The sequence below is a fragment of the Gorilla gorilla genome, chromosome 6 (assembly GCF_029281585.2).
Source record: "Gorilla gorilla gorilla isolate KB3781 chromosome 6, NHGRI_mGorGor1-v2.1_pri, whole genome shotgun sequence".
Taxonomy (NCBI): domain Eukaryota; kingdom Metazoa; phylum Chordata; class Mammalia; order Primates; family Hominidae; genus Gorilla; species Gorilla gorilla.
In genome coordinates this window covers 86,487,582-86,506,152 of record NC_073230.2, presented here as the reverse complement: position 1 = coordinate 86,506,152, position 18,571 = coordinate 86,487,582, and the positions used below count along the sequence as shown (strand labels likewise).

Sequence of the window (18,571 nt, the reverse complement as noted above, 5' to 3'; positions counted from 1 at the left end):
CCTAAGGTCATCCACCCACCTTGGCCTCCCAAAGTGCTGGGATTACAGGCATGAGCCATTGCACCCAGCCTGGACTTTCTTTGATTCACTGCTATATGGTTGGTACATGGTAGGCACTCAGTACATATTTGTCCAGTGAATGAATCCAGGTGGCAGCTAACCACGGGGGGAGGAAGGTGGCATAGGGGAAGTGCAAGCAAGGGCAAGAAGTGACATCCTGCCATCACCATCCATGCACTGACATCTGTGCAGCTTCTGTCTCAGTTGCCAGCACAGGTAGCCTCCAGCACCTGCCTCAAGGCCAGCGCAGTTTTGTCATCTCTTTTCTCCTCCCCAGGAGCAGGCCATAGAGGTGCTGACCCGCTCCAGCCTAGAAGTTGAGTTGGCCGCCAAGGAGCGGGAGATCGCACAGCTGGTGGAGGACGTGCAGAGACTCCAGGCCAGCCTCACCAAGCTGCGGGAGAATTCGGCCAGCCAGATCTCGCAGCTTGAGCAGCAGCTGAGCGCCAAAAACAGCACTCTCAAAGTAAGGGGGCTGCGGGGCCCGGGGGTGGCCCGAGGAGGCAGGGCGGATGGCTGGACACACGCACACACACACACCCTCTGCCTTTCTGGACTTGATAGCAAGTGTGGCAACCTTGAACCTCTGTAAAGTAGCACCAAGCAGAGTCCTGGAGTCCATGGCAGGGAGACTGGATGTTGAACCCTGGCATCAGCCCTTGTGTAAACAGCATTTCCCTCTTTTTTTTGGAGTGGGAGTATCGCTCTGTTGCCCAGGCTGGAGCACGGTGGTGCGATCTCGGCTCACTGCAGCCTCCGCCTCCCAGGTTCAAGTGATTCTCCTGCCTCAGCCTCCCATGTAGCTGGGATCACAGGCATGCATCACCATGCCCGGCTTATTTGTTTATTTATTTATTCATTCATTTATTTTTGAGACAGAGTTTCATTCTTGTCGCACAAGCTGGAGTGCAATGGCGTGATCTCGGCTCACAGCAACCTCCACCTCCCAGGTTCAAGCGATTCTCCTGCCTCAGCCTCCTGAGTAGCTGGGACTACAGGCGCCTGCCACCACACCCAGCTAATTTTTGTATTTTTAGTAGAGATGGGGTTTCGCCACATTGGCCAGGCTGGTCTTGAGCTCCTGACCTCAGGTGATCTGTCCACCTCAGGTTGCCAAAGTGCTGAGATTACAGGTCTGAGCCTCTGCGCCCAGCTCTTTAACTGAGTTTTGCAGAGCATCGTAGCTTTCTGAGGATACCCCTACAGGAGGAGCTGGTGTACTATAACTCCAGCACTTCTGGTGCATGAGCCAAATGAAACCCCAGAGGTCCATGGAAGTCACATCTGACCTTCTAATCTAAGGGACATTCTCTTGTCCAAGCACCTTTTCCCTCAGTGGCCCCTGTCCAGGTGCTGCTTCAGTCCAGGCTCCCTCCCACTAGGCACTCTTGGCTTTTCCATAAATTTCTATCCCAGACGCAGAACCCAGAGCTTTTTCCACATATTAAAAAGTGATGATTATACTTTAGGTATTTATGATCTGTTGAAGCAAGTGTAATTTGAAGAGGGTCCTGGGACCCTTGATTCACAGGCTTCAGAGCCAGGGGAGACTCTCGGAGTTGTCTGTCTTGACAGCGAAGAAGGCAGGACCTTCAGGGCAGGGCTTCAGCCCCAGGCCGGGGGTTCCCTGCTCTGCCCGGGGGCTGCCCGCTCAGGCCCATTCCTTCCCCAACCCGGTACCTCCGTGTTGGGTGGGTGAGGGAATGAGTGGCTGTAAAGTATATTCATTGTATGAATAAAGTGGGTCAGGGTTCATTGTGAACATTTAAAGGAAACCTTTTCTGGTATGAAGTAGTCCTAGGATGTACTTAGGTCCATTGTGTTTTGTTGTTGTTGTTGTTGTTTTTGAGACGGATTTTCGCTTTTGTCGCCGAGACTGGAATGCAATGGCGCAGTCTTGGCTCACTGCAACCTCCGCCTCCTGGATTCAAGCAATTCTCCTGCCTCAGCCTCCTGAGTAACTGGAACTACAGGCATGCGCCACCATGCCAGACTCACTTTTATATTTTTAGTAGAGGCGGGGTTTCACCGTGTTGGCCAGTCTAGTCTCAAACTCCTGACCTCAGGTGATCACCAGCCTCAGCCTCCCAAAGTGCTGGGATTACAGGCGTGAGCCACTGCCTTTTTTTTTTTTTTTTTGAAACGGAGTCTCACTCACTCGCCCAGACTGGAGTGCAGTGACAGGATCATAGTTCACGGCAACCTTGAAGTCTCACGCTCAAGCGATTCTCCTTGCCTCAGCCTCCCAAGTAACTGGGACCCTGGGACCAAAGACATGCCCCACCACACCCAGCTAGTTTTTTAATTTTTTGTGGAGATGGGATTTCACTGTGTTCCCCAGGCTGGTCTGGGACGCCTGGGCTCAAGCAATTCTCCCACCTCGGCTCCCAAAACACTCTGGGATTATAGGCATGAGCCGCTGCACCTGGCCCAATGTCTTTTTTTTTTTTTTTTTAATTGAAATTTTCTTTTCGACACATGACCAAATTTATGCCAAGACTAAGTTTCCAGCAATCTATTGCCTATCCTGATGGCTCCCACAACCCTCCCTCACTCCTTTCTTCTGCCTCTTTGGGGTGAATTTCACCCATTCACTGAGAACTGCCCAGCGCCAGGTCCCTTGGAGGAGACAGTCCTGCCGACTTTGGGGAAATGGTTGAAACCTGGTTCCGTCTGTCCTCAGCCAGGTCGTTTTTTTTTTTAATTTAATTTAATTTTATTTTATTTTATTTTATTTTATTTTATTTTATTTGAGACGGAATTTCGTTCTGTTGCCCAGGCTAGGGTGTGATGGCGCCATCTCCACTCACTGCAACCTCTGCCTCCCAGGTTCAAGTGATTCTCCTGCCTCTGCCTCCTGAGTAGCTGGGATTACAGGCATGAGCCACCACTTCCGGATAATTTTGTATTTTTAGAAGAGACAGGATTTCTCCATGTTGGTCAGGCTGGTCTCAAACTCCCGATCTCAGGTGATCCACCCGCCTCCGCCTCCCAAATGCTGGGATTGCAGGTGTGAGCCACCGCGAACCGGGTCGTTTATTTTGTCACCGCCGTTTCTTCCTCTCTCATCAGCTTACCCAATGAGTACCAGGATTCAGTTTTTATTTCTACATTTAATCTCATTTTCTCATGTTACAGCCATTTCTGACCCCAGCAACGGCATTATTATGAGATAATTTGCCTTTCTCTCCATTGTCGAGTTAAAGGGCGTGACTCAGATACACACCGGCTACAAGAGAGCAAAGCTGTAGACCTCACATTTTTTATTATAGAGCAATTTCTTCCAAATCAGTTAAGGTTTCAATGTTTGCCTTCACAAAAAAATGAAACGCGTTTTGCAAATTAATGTTCGTTATCCGTATCTTGGGGGAATTGTTTAATACCGTGTAGTTAATGAAACAATTCAGCGATACTTCTTCCAAAATCATTGCTACCTTATCTTCATCTAATCTAATAATCAAAACATATCTTCTAGTAACAAGACTTCTGATTTTAATTATCTTAACTCCTTGTTGCCAGATTGTCCTGATACGAAACCCACATGCAGAAAGCATCTGACTTCACCAAACCAGGGTTTCCTCTCACCCCAAAGGAATAAGGTTGATTGAATGAGACACCTTCTGAGGGCTTTTTGTTTTTCCTAACGTGTATAATGTATAGCCTCGAATATAGCCTAAAGGAATACAATTATTAGGAAAATATTTTTATGAATAAGACTTGGCAAATTGGCAACCTGATGCTTTTGCCATGGGGAACCCTGCCCCCGCAGTCTTGGCTACTCAACTCACCTTTACTTACCACGGAGCTGCTTTCTTTCTTTCTTCTTCCTGTCCCCTTCCCCTCTTTCCTGTCTTACGGGGGACCCTCGGACGCACGATGGGGCCTTGAATCAGGTTGCTGTTTGGGAGAGGAGGCTCCAAGCTCCCAACTCTGGGCTCAGCAGTTTGGAGTTGCAGGTGGTTTTCCCATGAACACTTGGCAGCAGGTCCTTGATCTTTGAGACATGTGCCAGGGTGTTTGGTGACAGTCACTTGGGGAGAGGGCATTTCCCATAAGCAGAAGGCTTATTGGGCAGAATCTTTTGTCCTGAGTTCATTGAGTTGTTTCCACCCATACTTTCCAATGATACTTTCTGTAGTTGGATATATTGGAGGACTGACTAATTGGTTTTCTTTCTCTAACCCGTTGAAATTCTCCATCTTTCTGCCACTGAGATTTCTCCTCTTCCCTCAAATTTGATTTGTTATTTCACAAGGATACCAGACAGCTGCACATCTTCGAGTCTGTCCTGTCCAGGGCTCTACTTTTTCAAGCAAAGCTCCCCATAAGCGCCCCGCTATCCACGTGTGTCATGGGACATCGCTAACCTTTAATTAGGCATGGAAACAGACGCAGAAGTGGAAGATGTTTCCTCCTGCCTAATCTGACAAGTGCTTAAGCATAGTGCCACTTGTAAAGAAGAACTGTTTTTGCAATTAATGAAATAGCCCGACCGCCGTGACAAGGCTGCTTTTTGATAACTCTCTATTCTGTGGTCTTCTGTTGGAATGCTTTAATATAGAAGCAGTATAATTAGCTAGTCAACTGCACTGTACTTGCTACAGCACAGAAGATAATGCTACCAATAGCTTCGATTTAAAATAGATATTTATAAGAAAGGCTAACTAAAAGAACACCAGTCTCCCAGAAGGAGAAATTATATTTTTCTAGAGATGTGTTAAAGATCAGTGCTTCCCACTGGGTGGATGGTCACATGCGTTAGAATCACCTAGGGGTCTTTTCCAAACTGCTTCTGTTTCCCCACCCCTCACCCCACCTCCTGAGGTTCTGATGGGTGCCATGGAGACACTATGGGATGATGCTGTGTCCCTCAGGGCACTGAGGTGGTATAAAAGAGGTGGTATAAAACCATCCATCTCCCCACACCCTCTGGCCTTGGGTGTCTCTCTTTTCATCTTGCGTTCTCAGAGCCCAGGAGTTCAAGACCAGCCTGGCCAATATGGTGAGATCCCATCTCTTTTTTTTTTTTTTTTTTTTTTTTTTTTTTTGGAGACAGAGACTTGTTCTGTCTCCCAGGCTGGAGTGCAGTGGTGTGATCTCAGCTCACTACAACCTCTACCTCCTGGGTTCAAGCAGTTCTTCTGCCTCAGTCTCCCAAGTAGCTGGGATTACAGGTGCCTGCCACCAAGCCCAGCTAATTTTTTGTATTTTTAGTAGAGATAGGGTTTCACCATGTTGGCCAGGCTGGTCACGAGCTCCTGACCTCAGGTCATCTGCCCGCCTCAGCCTCCCAGAGTGCTGGGATTACAGGCGTGAGCCATCGCGCCCGGCCCCATCTCTTAATTTTTTTTTTTTAATGAGCCAGAGTGGTGGCACATGCCCTTTGTCCCAGCTACCTGGGAGGCTGGGGAGAGAGGATCATTGGAGCATACACAGCACCTACCCCATTGCTTTGGAGATTTGGACTCACCATCCAGAGTCCACAGTATCCTTGGGCTCCTCCCCAACTCCCAGCATCAGCAGAACCTAAATCTCCATGCCTGCTGCCTCTGCCTGAGGAACCATGGAGACACATGTCCTTATCTAGGGAGAGTCCTTGTCCAGTAGAAGAGGAGGTGCATGCTGCCCAGGCCTGGACCCCAGAGATGCAGTGTCAGCTAAGGGTCTGTGCCTCAGACCCCTGCCCTGGGCCAGGGGGTCCTCGTGAGACCGAAGACTCCCACACCAACTCTAACCTGAGCCAGTCAGACAGCACCATGTGGAGCCTGGCCCCATTTATCTGCACTGCAGATGCCACTCTGCCCCCACGGTCAGAATTTTATGGAAAAGAGATATTGTCACCTTGACCACTGGCTGTGCAACCTGGAAGACATGACCTTTCCCTGGGTCTCTGCCTTAGTCAGACCTGCCAGAGGCCCCTTTGCTGTTTTTTTGAGACAGGGTCTCACTCTGTTGCCCAGGCTGGAGTGCAATGGCACAATCATAGCTCACTGTAGCCTCGACCTCCCTGGCTCAAGGAATCCTCCCACCTCAGCCTCCCAAGTAGTCGGGACTACAGGCACACGCCACCACACCCGGCGAATTTTTATATATTTTGTAGAGATGGGGTCTTGCTATGTTGCCCAGGCTGGTGTCGAACTCCTGGGCTCAAGTGATCCTCCCACCTCAGTCTCCCCTAGTGCTGGGGTTACAGGCATGAATCACCATGCCCTGCAGTAGATAGACATAGTTTATAGATTGAACACCTAATTTGCTAAAGCCAAAATAGTTGGCATTGTAAAGTTTATTATCATTTAAGTCTTAGCCAGGCTTTTAAGAGCTTCAAATAGACAATTCTTCTGGCATTTCAGGACCCAGCTGGGGAGCACCAGCTAGGTTTCTGGAGCCATGTGGGCTCCGTGTATCTTTTCCATCGTATTATTACAACAGGCGTGTTTGATTGGCACTTGATCATCCTACATCTCACCACTGTCCTTTGAAAACCCATATTCATTCTGAATCTCCCCATTCTTCAGATGAGAAACGTGAGGCCCAAACAGGCTAAGGTTATCCAAGGTCACAGTCAACCAGGGTAGGACCAGGTTGGCAGCCAGGTCTCTGACACTTGGCCTTTTCTTACCTGTCTGTGTAAAGCCCACGTGTGTTCCTTAGATTCATGCATTTTATTTTATTTTATTTTTAAAGACAGGATCTTGCTCTTTTGCCCCAGGATGGAGTACAGTGGCGTGATCATAATTCACTGCAGCCTCAACCTCCAGGGCTCAAGTGATCCTCCCACTTTAGCCTCCCAAGTAGCTGGAACTACAGGTGTGCACCACCACACCCAGTTAATTTTTAAATTTTTGTAGAGACAGGGTCTCTCTATGTTGCCCCTGCTGGTCTTGAACTCCTAGGCTCAAGCAGTCCTCCTGCCTCGGCCTCCCAAAGTGCTGGGATTCAAGGCATGACCCACTGCACCCAGCCAGACAAGTGCATTTTTCAGGAAGATGACCAGTTCCCAGATTCTCTTTCCACAGCCTTGGACATGAAGTTACCCTTGACAGTGGGAGCCACTCCAGGGCACATGTGCTCTTTCTCTGTGGCTCTGCTACAGAATAGCGGGGACCCTGGGAGGTGACAGGCTGAGATCCGGAGACCTTCACGAACAGAGCCCCTGGAGAAACAGAACCAGAGACTCTCTTCAGATCCAATGTAGCCAGATTCAACCCCACCTAGCAGGGATGTAGTAATTGTAGTAACAAGGACAGTAACAGTGCTAACCACCATTTACAGAGCACTTTGCCATGTGCCCACACTGTACTAAGCTCTAAGTACCCAATGTTTTTTTAATCCTCATCAAAGCACTGTAACATATAAACACGATCCCCATTTTATAGATAAGGAAACTGAGGCTTGGAGAAGTCAAGTCTGGGTGGGTGGGTTGGTTGGTTGGTTGATTGGTTGATTTATTTATATATTTAGAGACAGGGTCTCACTCTTTTGCCTGGGGTGGAGTGGCACCATCACGGCTCACTGGAGCCTCCACCTCCCAAACTCAAGTGATCCTCCTGCCCCAGCCTCCTGAGTAGCTGGGACTGCTGGCACATGCTAACACACCCAGCTAATGTTTTGGGTTTTTTTTGTTGTTGTTGTTGTTTTTTTTGGTAGAGACGGGATCTTGCTATGTTGTCGTGCTTGTCTTGAACTCCTATGCTCAAGCGAGCTACCACACCTGACCCAAGATGTTGAGTCTTATCTAGGTTCACCCTGCAAGTACGTGGTGGAGCCAGGATCTGTCGGACTCTGGAGCCCAGGTTTGCAGAGAGCCCCTGGCTCATCCTGGCCTCTCCGGCATCTCACTTCCTCCCTGCAGGCAAGTGGGACCGGCCTCAGCTCTGTCAAGATCTGCACTGTAGGACCCCAGAGATTTTTTTCTTTCTTTGGGTAGTCAGACCCATCTGCAAAAGTTTTGCAATCATGAAATCAGATAGCGTATGAAATGCTAGGAATAAGCGCAGGTCTAGCATACCACGCGGCCAGCGGTAGCGTGACCTGACAGGAGGAGTGCGTCTTCAGAGACATTGAGAAACTGGTGTGCCTGTCGCCCGTCCCAGGGTCAGAGTCTTCGAAACCAGGCTTTCTGGGAACCCAACAAGGAGTTTCTGATCGAAGAACTGCACTGAGGACAGTTAGTCTTTTTTCCACACTGGGCATTTTCAGCATCGGAAGCCAATGGGAGCCCTGCGTCTGCAGGTTTTGAGATGTGGCACTCACAGCAGGGTCACTAGAATGGAGACATCCATGGGACCAGGTTACAGGCGCTCTGCCAGTTGGGAGAAGCGTCGCCAAGCAGCCTCCCCTAGGCTCCATCCAGCTTGTCTGCCCAAGACAGAAAACGTCATAGAAGGTTTACAGAAGAGATCTTGGGGACTTCCTAGTTCAACTGCCCCTAGGTAGATGGCAGAACCCTCAATGGAAGCTGTTTAGCTCTCAGCAAAACTCACGGCCAACTAAGATACAGTCGTGTGTCACTTAACAATGAGGCTGTGTTCTGAGAAATGCGTCAATAGGTGAATGCGTTGTTGTGCAATCATAGTGTGTACTTGCACAAACCTAGATAGTATATATATATATATATATTTTTTTTATTTATGCCTATTTTTCATACAGAAAACCAAATGTCCCAGCACCATTACTGAGCATTAGTCATTTCCCTTGCTTGATCTGCAGTGCCTTTATAAAGGGCCGTATGTCAGCTTTCTCTGTATGTTCCATTAGAATCTTACGGGACTCAGGCCAGGCGTGGTGGCACACACCTATAATCCCGCACTTTGGGAGGCCGAGGTGAGTGGATCACCTAGTGTTAGGAGTTCAAGACCAGCCTGGCCAACACTGTGAAACCTCATCTCTACTAAAAATAGAAAAATTAGCCAGACATTTTGCAGGCACCTGTAATCCTAGCTACTTAGGAAGCTGAGGCAAGAGAATTGCTTGAACCTGGGAGGTAGAGGTTGCAGTGAGCTGAGATCGTGCCACTGCACTCCAGCCTGGGCAACAGAGCGAGACTCCATCTCAAAAAAAAAAGACTCTTATGGGACTTAGGCAGCCTTTGTTGACCAAAGCGTTATGCGGTGCATGATTATACACGGATTCCACTCCTAAAACCTTCCAATTAGGGCCAATCACAGGCCTTCAAAGAAGACCTGCAGCCGTGCCCCTAGACAGAAACTGTAATGGGACTTAGCAGTGCTAAGAGTCCCAATATCAAGGCCAGGAACCTGGAATCTCGGCACTTTGAGAGGCCAAAGCAGGAGGATCACTTGAGCCCAGGAGTTCAAGACCAGCCTGGGCAACATAGTGTGACCTCGTCACTACAAAATAACTTTAAAAAAAAAAGAGTCCCACTGTTGAGGGCCCAGAGTTGCCAACATCTGCACTGGTTCTTTGCTTTGTGCAAACCCTTGAGTAATTGCTGTTATTCCCATTTTACAGATGAGAAGTTTATTAACTTGTCCATAGGCACCCAGGTCAAAAGTGACAGACTCGAGTTCCAGGCTCAGGCCGTCGGCCTTCTTGGTCTGTGCCATGCCATGCTCTGAGACCCTCTGTGTGCTCCTCCCTCTGTCTGCCTTATTCCCAGCCGGCTCCTATTCTCTGGATATGACCACGCTTATGCACGCTAAATTTAGACCACACCCGGCTAATTTTTTGTATTTTTTTGTTGTTGTTGTTAGTAGAGACGGGGTTTCACCATGTTAGCCAGGATGGTCTCAATCTCCTGACCTCATGATCCACCCGCCTTGGCCTCCCAAAGTGCTGGGATTACAGGGGTGAGCCACCGTGCCCAGCCCTGAATTTTTAAAACAGCGGGCAGGTTGGGATTTGGATGGTGCCATCTCCTCCCCAAAGTCTAGAATGTTCTCAGTTGACTTTAAACTGTGGTCTTAGCCATGGCTAGTCAAGCAGAACCTGAAAGGGCACCTACGGCTGGGCATGGTGGCTCACGCCTGTAATTCCAACACTTTGGGAGGCTGAAGTGGGAGAATCACTTGAGCTCAGGAGTTTGAGACCAGCCTGGGCAACATAGCAAGACCCCCTCTCTTAAAAAATAACCGGGTGTGGTGATGTGCATCTGTAGTTCCTCAGGAGGCTGAGGCAGGAGGATTGCTTGAGCCCAGGAGTTGGAGGCTGTAGTGAGCTATGATCGCACCACTGCACTCCAGCCTGGGTGACAGAGCAAGATCCTGTCTCTTTTTAAAAAAAAAAGAAGAAGAAGAACAAGAAGCATAATACCTAGAAACCCTGTAGAGGGGAAGTTACCGGAAATGACAATTGTTCACCTCTAGCTTGGAAACATGCTGAATGGCCAGAACACCCTCCCAGCACCGCCCCTCCATGTTCTTGTTTTATGTAGAGTTGCCTCATTTCCTCCAAGGAGCTCCCTTTAGAAAAGATCAAAAGCAAACTAGTCCAAAAACACCTTCAGAGAAGAAAGCACCCCCTACGACCACCCTACAGCAATGGCTCCTCACAAGAAAGCCCTGCAGAGCTGTGGGCAGAAACGACCACATCAGGCTGGGTGGGGTGGCTCATACCTGTAATCCCAGCACTTTGGGAAGCTGAGGCGAGAGGGTCACCTGGGGTCGGGAGTTCGAGACCAGCCTGGCCAACATGACAAAACCCCGTCTCTACTAAAAACACAAAAAAATGTAGCCAGGAGTGGTGATGCATGCCTGTAATCTCAGCTACTGGGGAGGCTAAGGCAGGAAAATTGCTTGAACTTGGGAGGTGGAGGTTGCAGTGAGCCAAGCCAAGATCACGCTACTGCACTCCAGCCTAGGCAACAGAGCGAGAGTCCGTCTCCACCAAAAAAAAAAAAAAAAGGATTAAAAAGAAAAAAAGGAAACAGGCCACATCAATCCCCAGTGAGCTCACAGACCTTTCTGGAGCCCACTGGAGCGTCACCGTACTTTGGAAATGTGCCATCCCTCCCCTAGGCCCCTGAGAGGGAGCAGCATCTCGGTCAGGGCCCTCCCCGCAGGACTCAGACCAGCTGGCTGTCAGGGAAGCCACCAAGCACTCGACTGAACAGGCCCCTGCTCCTAAAACCCTAGCATCCAGGGGTTCAGGAGTGGAAAGGCCTTTGCCCTGATGCCTATTTGATGCCTACTCTCAATACAAAAGGGCTGTGTCTCTCGTTAGCAGAGGTCCTCCCAAAGGTGTTGACAACCAGCTGTATGAGTCCCTCAGCCTAATATATTTTGTTTAAAATCACACGCTGCTTTTCAGACACCAGGAAAGCCTCTCCTCCTGTCCTCCTGTTTGCTGTTTCATGGCACTTCCTACAAAGTACACTTTTCCTCCTCTGCTTTTCACCTCTGCAAAGATTCTTCCTTCTTTTTTCTGGGTGGGGGGGGGGGATGCTTTTTTTTTTTTTTTTTTTTTAAAAAAAAAGAGGTAGGGTCTCCACTCCTCACTCTGTCACCCAGGCTGGAGTGCAGCAGCACAGTCATAGCTCACTGCACCCTCCAACTCCTGGGCTCAGGCAGTCCTCCCACCTCAGCCTCCCAAAGTGCTGGAATTACAGGCATGAGTCACCACACCCAGCCTTCATTCTGCTTTTGCTAAGTTGTACGTTACAACCTTACAGCATCCCTACACACGTTGCTGTGCCTGGGCACGCACTCACACTGGGCAGGCCAGGAGCATGAGGGACAAAAGATGGCCCCAGCACCGTTGACTCCATTCGCAAGGGCTGGCTTCCCCTCTCAGGCACAGCTGGCTGTTCCGCAGTGAATGCTGTCGGTGAAGTCCGTCGACCTGTTGTCAGGCATGGCCACTGATCAAATTCTTCTCTGTTTTCAGCAACTGGAAGAAAAGCTCAAAGGCCAGGCTGACTATGAAGAGGTGAAGAAAGAGCTGAAGTAAGTACGGAGAGCCCTGTGGCCCCTCACACGCTGGGGCGCGTTAGGGCCATCTGCTAACAATGCCAGGCCGGTGGCAGGAAGCCTTGGCCCCCTGCCCTCTGGCTCAGCAGATGCCCGTAAATGCAGCCAGAGTTCTACCACTGCACGGTGTCCTGGGCTACCCACCACTGTGGGCGTTTGCCCTTGGGCCTGTCCCTGAATTCTTTGGACTTTTACTAAAAGCTGTGCATTGCAGGTATTCCAGAATGTATGGAATCAGGGGCATAGGGCTTTTACAGAAATGATCAAATATGACCTTGTTTTGCAACTATAAATTCCCCAAACAGAAACAAAGCACAGGAGGGAAATGTTTTCGGGTTGAAGGTGGGCATATGGCCTCACGCTGCCCTGGCCTCCTGGACTCAGGAACTCTGTCTTCCAAACTATTCTCCATCTATGAGGCTGTAGCCGAAAGCTTATCATCTTTTCAGGGCTAATGATGGCATTCTCAGTTCTCAAGCTTCAAAGTTCCTTTCTCGGCCAGCAGCCCCCACCTCTGCCTCCTCACCCTGAGCCTGCTTTGGCACTCTGGAGCTCCCAGGTCCTGGTCTTTACCTGTCCCCCCACATCCATAATGCTCCAGGCTCACTGACCTCCCCTGCAAGCCTGGAGCCTGTGGTCAGACCCTCTGTGTTCATACAGCTCCCCTGGATCGTCAGCCATTCCAAGCCTTCCCACTGGCATGCCCGCCTCACTCTTAGGTTATTAAGCACTGCAAACGAAGGTTGCCTAGGGCATGGTGACCAGCCCCACAGGTCCCCCGTGCTTCTCGCGGCTGGAGCTCTGCTGGTTCGAGGCTTCCTCAGGGGTTCCTCCCTGCCCTTGTCACTGTTACCCCAACCACTATCCACAGATGCCCTAGCCCTCTTCTATGGACAGACTCCCGCCTCTGGTCTTGGGTGCCACCTCCCATCTCTGCAGGCTGCCCCCTCCGCCTAAACCTTGGGTCCCTTCCTTCCTGCCCCTCCTGCTGTCCCATCAGCCCCTTTCTCTCTTGCTGCTATTTTCCATTTCTCCTTTTAAGATGAGCCTACACCCACTCACCACGTTTTCTTTGTATTGTTAATTCCATTCTGCTAAGAAAAGCTCCTCGGGCATCCTCTTGACCATCTCACTTCCATGACCAGCTGCCTTTTCTCGCCTGGGACCCCCAGCCTCCCTGGCGTCTGCTGGCCCTGGTAGTCCCTGTCCCCACCATGCTCTCCCCCTGAGCGATCTCATCCCCTTTCCAGCTGCAAAGCCTCTGCCGGCACCTCCTCGGACAGACCCCTACATCCCTCTAACAGTTCCAGCCTCTGTAACTTACTTACTTGCTTGCTTACTTATTTATTTATTTGACAGAGTTTAGCTCTTGTTGCCCAGGCTGGAGTGCAATGGTGCTATCTCGGCTCACCGCAACCTCCGCCTCCCGAGTTCAAGCGATTCTCCTGCCTCAGCCTCCCAAGTAGCTGGGATTACAGGCATGAGCCACCACCCCGGGCTAATTTTGTATTTTTGGTAGAGATGGGGTTTCTCCATGTTGGTCAGGCTGGTCTCAATCTCCCGACCTCAGGTGATCCACCCACCTCAGCCTCCCAAAGTGCCGGGATTACATGTAACTTATTATTAAACATTACCTGGTTAACCTTCTCTGCCTGCCTCTCCTATCCCATTTCCTTCCTTCCTTTCCCTCTTCTTCCCTCTTCCAAAAAGAAAAAGAAATTGGGCCTTTTAATTTTGAGCCAGAGAAACTGCTGCGAAGGCCTTTGCCCAGCCTCACCCTGGGAGTTAGTCGTCGTCTTCATTGTCGTCTTCGTTGTCTTCTTCTTCTTTCTTCCTCTTCTTCTTCTTTCTTCCTCTTCTTCTTCTTTCTTCCTCTTCCTCTTCTTCTTCCTCTTGCTCCTCCTCCTCCTCCTCTTCCCCCCCAACCCCCACGTTCACTTCATCCCCTGGGAGCTGAGGCTTCCAGGCTCCAGCCTGCAACACATACCGTTCTACTCCCTCTCATCCACAGCCTGCTGGACCACAGGCTGCCCCTACCCCCACTGAAGGGCTGCCACACCAGCCCCGCTTGTCACTGCATTTCTGCTAACTCTTTCTGTTGCGTCTGCACATGACAGGCCCCACCACCATGTGCACATCTGGAAGCCCCACTCAGGTGGCTTCTTTGCCCAAATGCGCTCCTAGTTTTCCACTTCCTGGTGAACCAGCTGTGCTCTTGAGCTCTTGCCCGCGTCCCCTTCTGAGCATCGTCCCATTTCCACTTCCTCACCCCCATGCAGCAGGGGATGCTGACCTCAGATCCTCATGCACTGCAGCACAAGACACCCTGTCCCTTCAGGGCCCTTCTCCAATGCTTGTTCATCATGACACTGAGACGTGGTCTCCAATCCATCAAGATCCCTCCTGCTGGGGTCCTCACAAGTTCTGTCTTAATGGACCACTTGGAGTCTTGCCTATTACCTGTAATGGCCTGTAAATTTCCTGGAGTACGGACCAGGAGTGGTTCTGATTCCCCACGGCAACAAGCGGATAGCAGGCTGCTGGTAAAGATCTGTAGAATAAATAAAGAGACACGTGGTCTTTTATTACATAATCCTAAAGAAAATAGGAAATGAAGGACAGGATTCCATCTTAAGAAACCCCTTTCAGCTGGGCGCAGTGGCTCACATCTGTAATCCCAGCACTTTGGGAGGCCGACAGATCACCTGAGGTCAGGAAACCAGCTTGGCCAAAATGGTGAAACCCCGTCTCTATTAAAAATAAATTATCCAGGTGTGGTGGCTCACACTAGGGGGACAGAGGCCGAAATCGTGGCTGCAGGAACATGGCAAAGGTCCGGCTGACTCTGCACCTGCGAGTCGTAAATCTCACGGTCCAGCCAGCCTGCTCTGGGTCTCTCTCTTCCATCCTTGGTATTTCAAAGAAACACTTGCAGCTCATTCAAAGCCACATAGCCTCACTTCCCCTCTTCTGCCTAGTAAACTCAGCAAAAAAGGGACATCCACAGCAAAAGGAACTCAAGAAACAGTAATAATCCTGGGGACCTGGACTCACTGAGACAGCCCAGAGACCGTAGTGATCAGGGTGCGGCCCTTTTCAGTGCCATTGAGAACAAGGGAGGGAGAAGTCACCTTCTCTTGCCACATCTTTGTCATTGCACTCCTTCCCCAACCTGGGGCTGCAGAGAAGTTCTGCCCACCTGGCTTCTGAGTCATCCAAGTCTAGGAGGTTGCTCTTTGCCTATTTCCCCTGGTCCCCAGGTAGGTGACAATTAGGAGTGAGGTGTGGGCAGTGGCCGCCCTGGTGGGTTCCCCTCTCTCTGGCTTCTCCTTACAACTTTTTCCTTCCCTTTAAGCTTTACAAATACATTCCACTTGCAACAATGTTATGTCTGTATTAAACTTTAAAATTATACTCTGAACAGACCTGGTGTGATTCCATATGGAATGATTTACATGCTAGGCAAGAAACTTTTGCCAGCCAACTGCTAGTTGAATAGTTATTCTAGAGACATTATCAGATCCTATTACTGCCAGGGAAGTTGTTAAAGTTGACAGTTCTTCGGTTCCTGGAGAGCAGGAAATTGTAATGTTAATGCTTATTAATGTGGCTGTTGTCAGAGGTATAAGTAGAAAATAATCACTCTGGTGGCTCATGCCTGTAATACCAACACTTTGGGAGGCTGAGGCGGGTGGATCACTTGAGGTCAGGAGTTCGAGGCTAGCCTGGCCAACGTGGTGAAACCCCGTCTCTACTAAAAATACAAAAATTAGCTGGGCATGATGGCACATGCCTGTAATCCCAGCTACTCAGGAGGCTGAGGTAGGAGAATCGCTTGAACCTGGGCAGAGGTTGCAGTGAGCCAATATCGCGCCACTGCACTCTAGCCTGGGTGACAGAACGAGACTCTGTCTCAAAAAATAAATAAAATAACCCCTCTTGTCGTGCTCTTGCAGCATTCTGAAGTCCATGGAGTTTGCACCGTCCGAGGGCGCCGGGACACAGGTACCTGTCTCACCTCAATGGTCAGCACTAGCGTCAGCCCCGCTGCTGGTTACCACTGGTCCCTCCGGCATATCCCATGATCTCACTGTTTCTACGAGACCTCTCACTTACAGCCGATGAGTCATACTTCAAGAACATTTAACCAAGTTGAAGCAAACTATCTTTTTTTTTTTTTTGTCTCCTTTTTTTCCATGTGTCCAAGGCATGAACCAGGCATAGATCAAAAGCCAAGCTGGGGATGAACAAGGGATTGCTTCATCCCTGACTGATAGGAGATGGGCACTACCAAAAAGCAAATTATCTTTAACAAAAAGAGGCAAAAAGAGAAAAGCTAGTGTTTTCCAAACTGGTAACTGAAGTGAAATTGTGATTTCACTTCAGCAGGTACTAAGAACATAAATAAAAAAAAATTTCAGATTGTGTTTAAGAAGGCCAGGCTCAGTAGCTCATGCCTGTAATCCCAGCACTTTGGGAGGCCAAGACAGGAGGATCGCTTTGAGGCCAGGAATTTGAGACCAGCCTGGGCAATATAGCAAGACCATGTTGCTATTAAAAAAAAAAAAAATAGCCAAGTACTGTGACATATACCCGTGGTCCCAGCTACTTGGGAGGCTGAGGCAGGAAGATCGCTTGAGCCCAATAGTTCAAGGCTATAGTGAGCTATGATCGCACCACTGCACTCCAGCCTGGACAACAGGTTGAGACTGACTATTTTTTTTTTAATTGCATTAAAGAGCAGCCAAAAATGGATTGGTTTAGGAACTTTAGTTACACGCTGCCTCAGTAGAGAAGGTACAAGGGAAGGATGACAGTGGCCCAGGGTCATCTGGTGGCCAATTAAAATTGACATCCCAGACCAAGCACGGTGGCTCACTCCTGTAATCCCAGCACTTTGGGAGGCTGAGGTAGGTGGATCACTTGAGGTCAGGCGTTTGAGACCAGCCTGGCCAACATGGTGAAACCCTATCTCTGCCAAAAATATAAAAAATTAGCTGAGCGTGGTGGCGCACGTCTGTAATCCCAGCTACTTGGGAGGCTGAGGAAGGAGAATCACTTGAACCCAGGAGGCAGAGGGTACAGTGAGCCAAGATCGTGCCACTGCACTCCAGCCTGGGCGACAGAGTGAGACTCCATCTCAAAAAATTAAAAAATCAAATCAAATAAAATTGACATCCTAAGTGGAATCTGACTCCTGATGCCCAGAAGACAGCCAACATCTTTGTGGCTGGCAAAAAAGAAAAAAGAAAAGTTCCCTTTACAGTAACATTCGGAAAGACGTTTGTGGCTTGGCAGCCAGTCTTATGGCCAAATGAGGCACGGGTTCAGGTCGCTTGAGTTTGAGAACAGATGAGAGAATAATTAATTTTTTAGGAGCTGTGGAAGTCTAAGAAGGAAAATGACTTCAACTAGAATCCATTCTTTCTAAAGGGAACTTGTTTTCCACGTGTGTTAAACGACTTGGGGGGAAATCAGCTGTCCGCAGCCCACTTCCTAATCAGATCGAGAGCTGGATGGGAACGCGGACAGATGGAGAGAGGCAGGGCTCCGGGCCTGGTGGCCCCGGGAGCGGGTGAGTGGCCGGCCCCGCAGTGAGACCCCCGCTCTGCCCCTTCTAGGATGCGGCCAAGCCCCTGGAGGTGCTGTTGCTGGAGAAGAACCGCTCGCTGCAGTCCGAGAACGCCGCGCTGCGCATCTCCAACAGCGACCTGAGCGGTAGGTTGGCCGGGCTTCGCGCGTGTGCGGTGCTTGGTTCGCTTCCCTGGGTCGGTCGAGGAAGAGGAAGGTGAATCGTGAGTCTGGACAGATGCATGGCCAGAGAAGCGCCGGTTGACGAGAACCTTTGACTAACGCGTGTTGGGTGCCCTCCTCCTCACTGCTCCTCCCTTCCCTTCCCCGCCCTGCTTAAAGCTGGATGTCGAGACGGGCCAGCCGCACAGGCTCTGCGGAGGTCAGTTAGGGGCAGTGCGGCTGGAATCCCCGGGAGGGACAGCTCGGAGGACGTCGGCCTTTCTGATCTGTGTCTGGTTGTGCTGCACAGAGGCCAGGGGCAGTGTGAGCCCAGCGGCCAGGGGCAGTGTGAGCCCAGCCTCGCTCTGGTGGTGTTTTCAGGGACAGCCCCGGGCCTGCCGGGTCCAGTAGAGGTTTTTCTTCCTTGGTCAGGTTTCCCCTGGGGACGCGTCCCCCATCCTTAGCCTTTCTTGGCTCATCCCCCAAATGGTGGCGTCACTTGACTGTGCTTCTGGTTTGGGCAGCTGGTAAAACGCGTACAGGTGTCTCGGGCTCTAATGGTATTGCATTCTCAAAACGGGCGCGCGCCTCCACATCGAGGGGGCTCGGTATCGTGCATCGCCTCAGAGCAAGAGGTGCGAGCGAATCCATTGGTCCTAAAATGTCAGTGTTTGCTGCTCCTCCGGCCGGGGCCAGCGGGCCCAGTAAGAGGCCCGTGACCCGTCAACTCTTCCCTGTGTGTGTCACCAGCTCCTTGTCACGCTAGGAGTTTGAGTCTATGTCAAGGGGACTCTCCAGGCTGCAACGTACAAGAAAGGCGCAAACATGAATGCATGTTGCTTGTTTTGGGA

General features: G+C 50.1%; 1 protein-coding gene and 1 non-coding gene across 15 annotated transcripts in view; one reads left to right on the top strand and one right to left on the bottom strand.

Moving 5' to 3' along the window:
• Positions 1-18,571, top strand: part of CUX1 (cut like homeobox 1) — a 466,860-nt gene that overhangs the window by 360,353 nt on the left and 87,936 nt on the right. For 11 of the 14 annotated variants that reach the window (XM_055392896.2, XM_055392895.2, XM_055392894.2 and 8 more), the window contains exons 11-14: positions 338-526; positions 11,905-11,963; positions 15,944-15,992; positions 17,609-17,705. In XM_055392896.2, coding sequence (XP_055248871.1) covers positions 338-526; positions 11,905-11,963; positions 15,944-15,992; positions 17,609-17,705 — 394 coding nt within the window. The remainder of the gene's footprint in view (positions 1-337; positions 527-11,904; positions 11,964-15,943; positions 15,993-17,608; positions 17,706-18,571) is intronic. The other 3 variants (XM_055392897.2, XM_055392886.2, XM_055392891.2) reach the window with 1 other exon arrangement.
• On the bottom strand, positions 16,182-16,311 carry LOC115935488 (small nucleolar RNA SNORA48). The gene has a single exon (XR_004071112.1). It is a non-coding gene; the product is annotated as a small nucleolar RNA SNORA48 (small nucleolar RNA).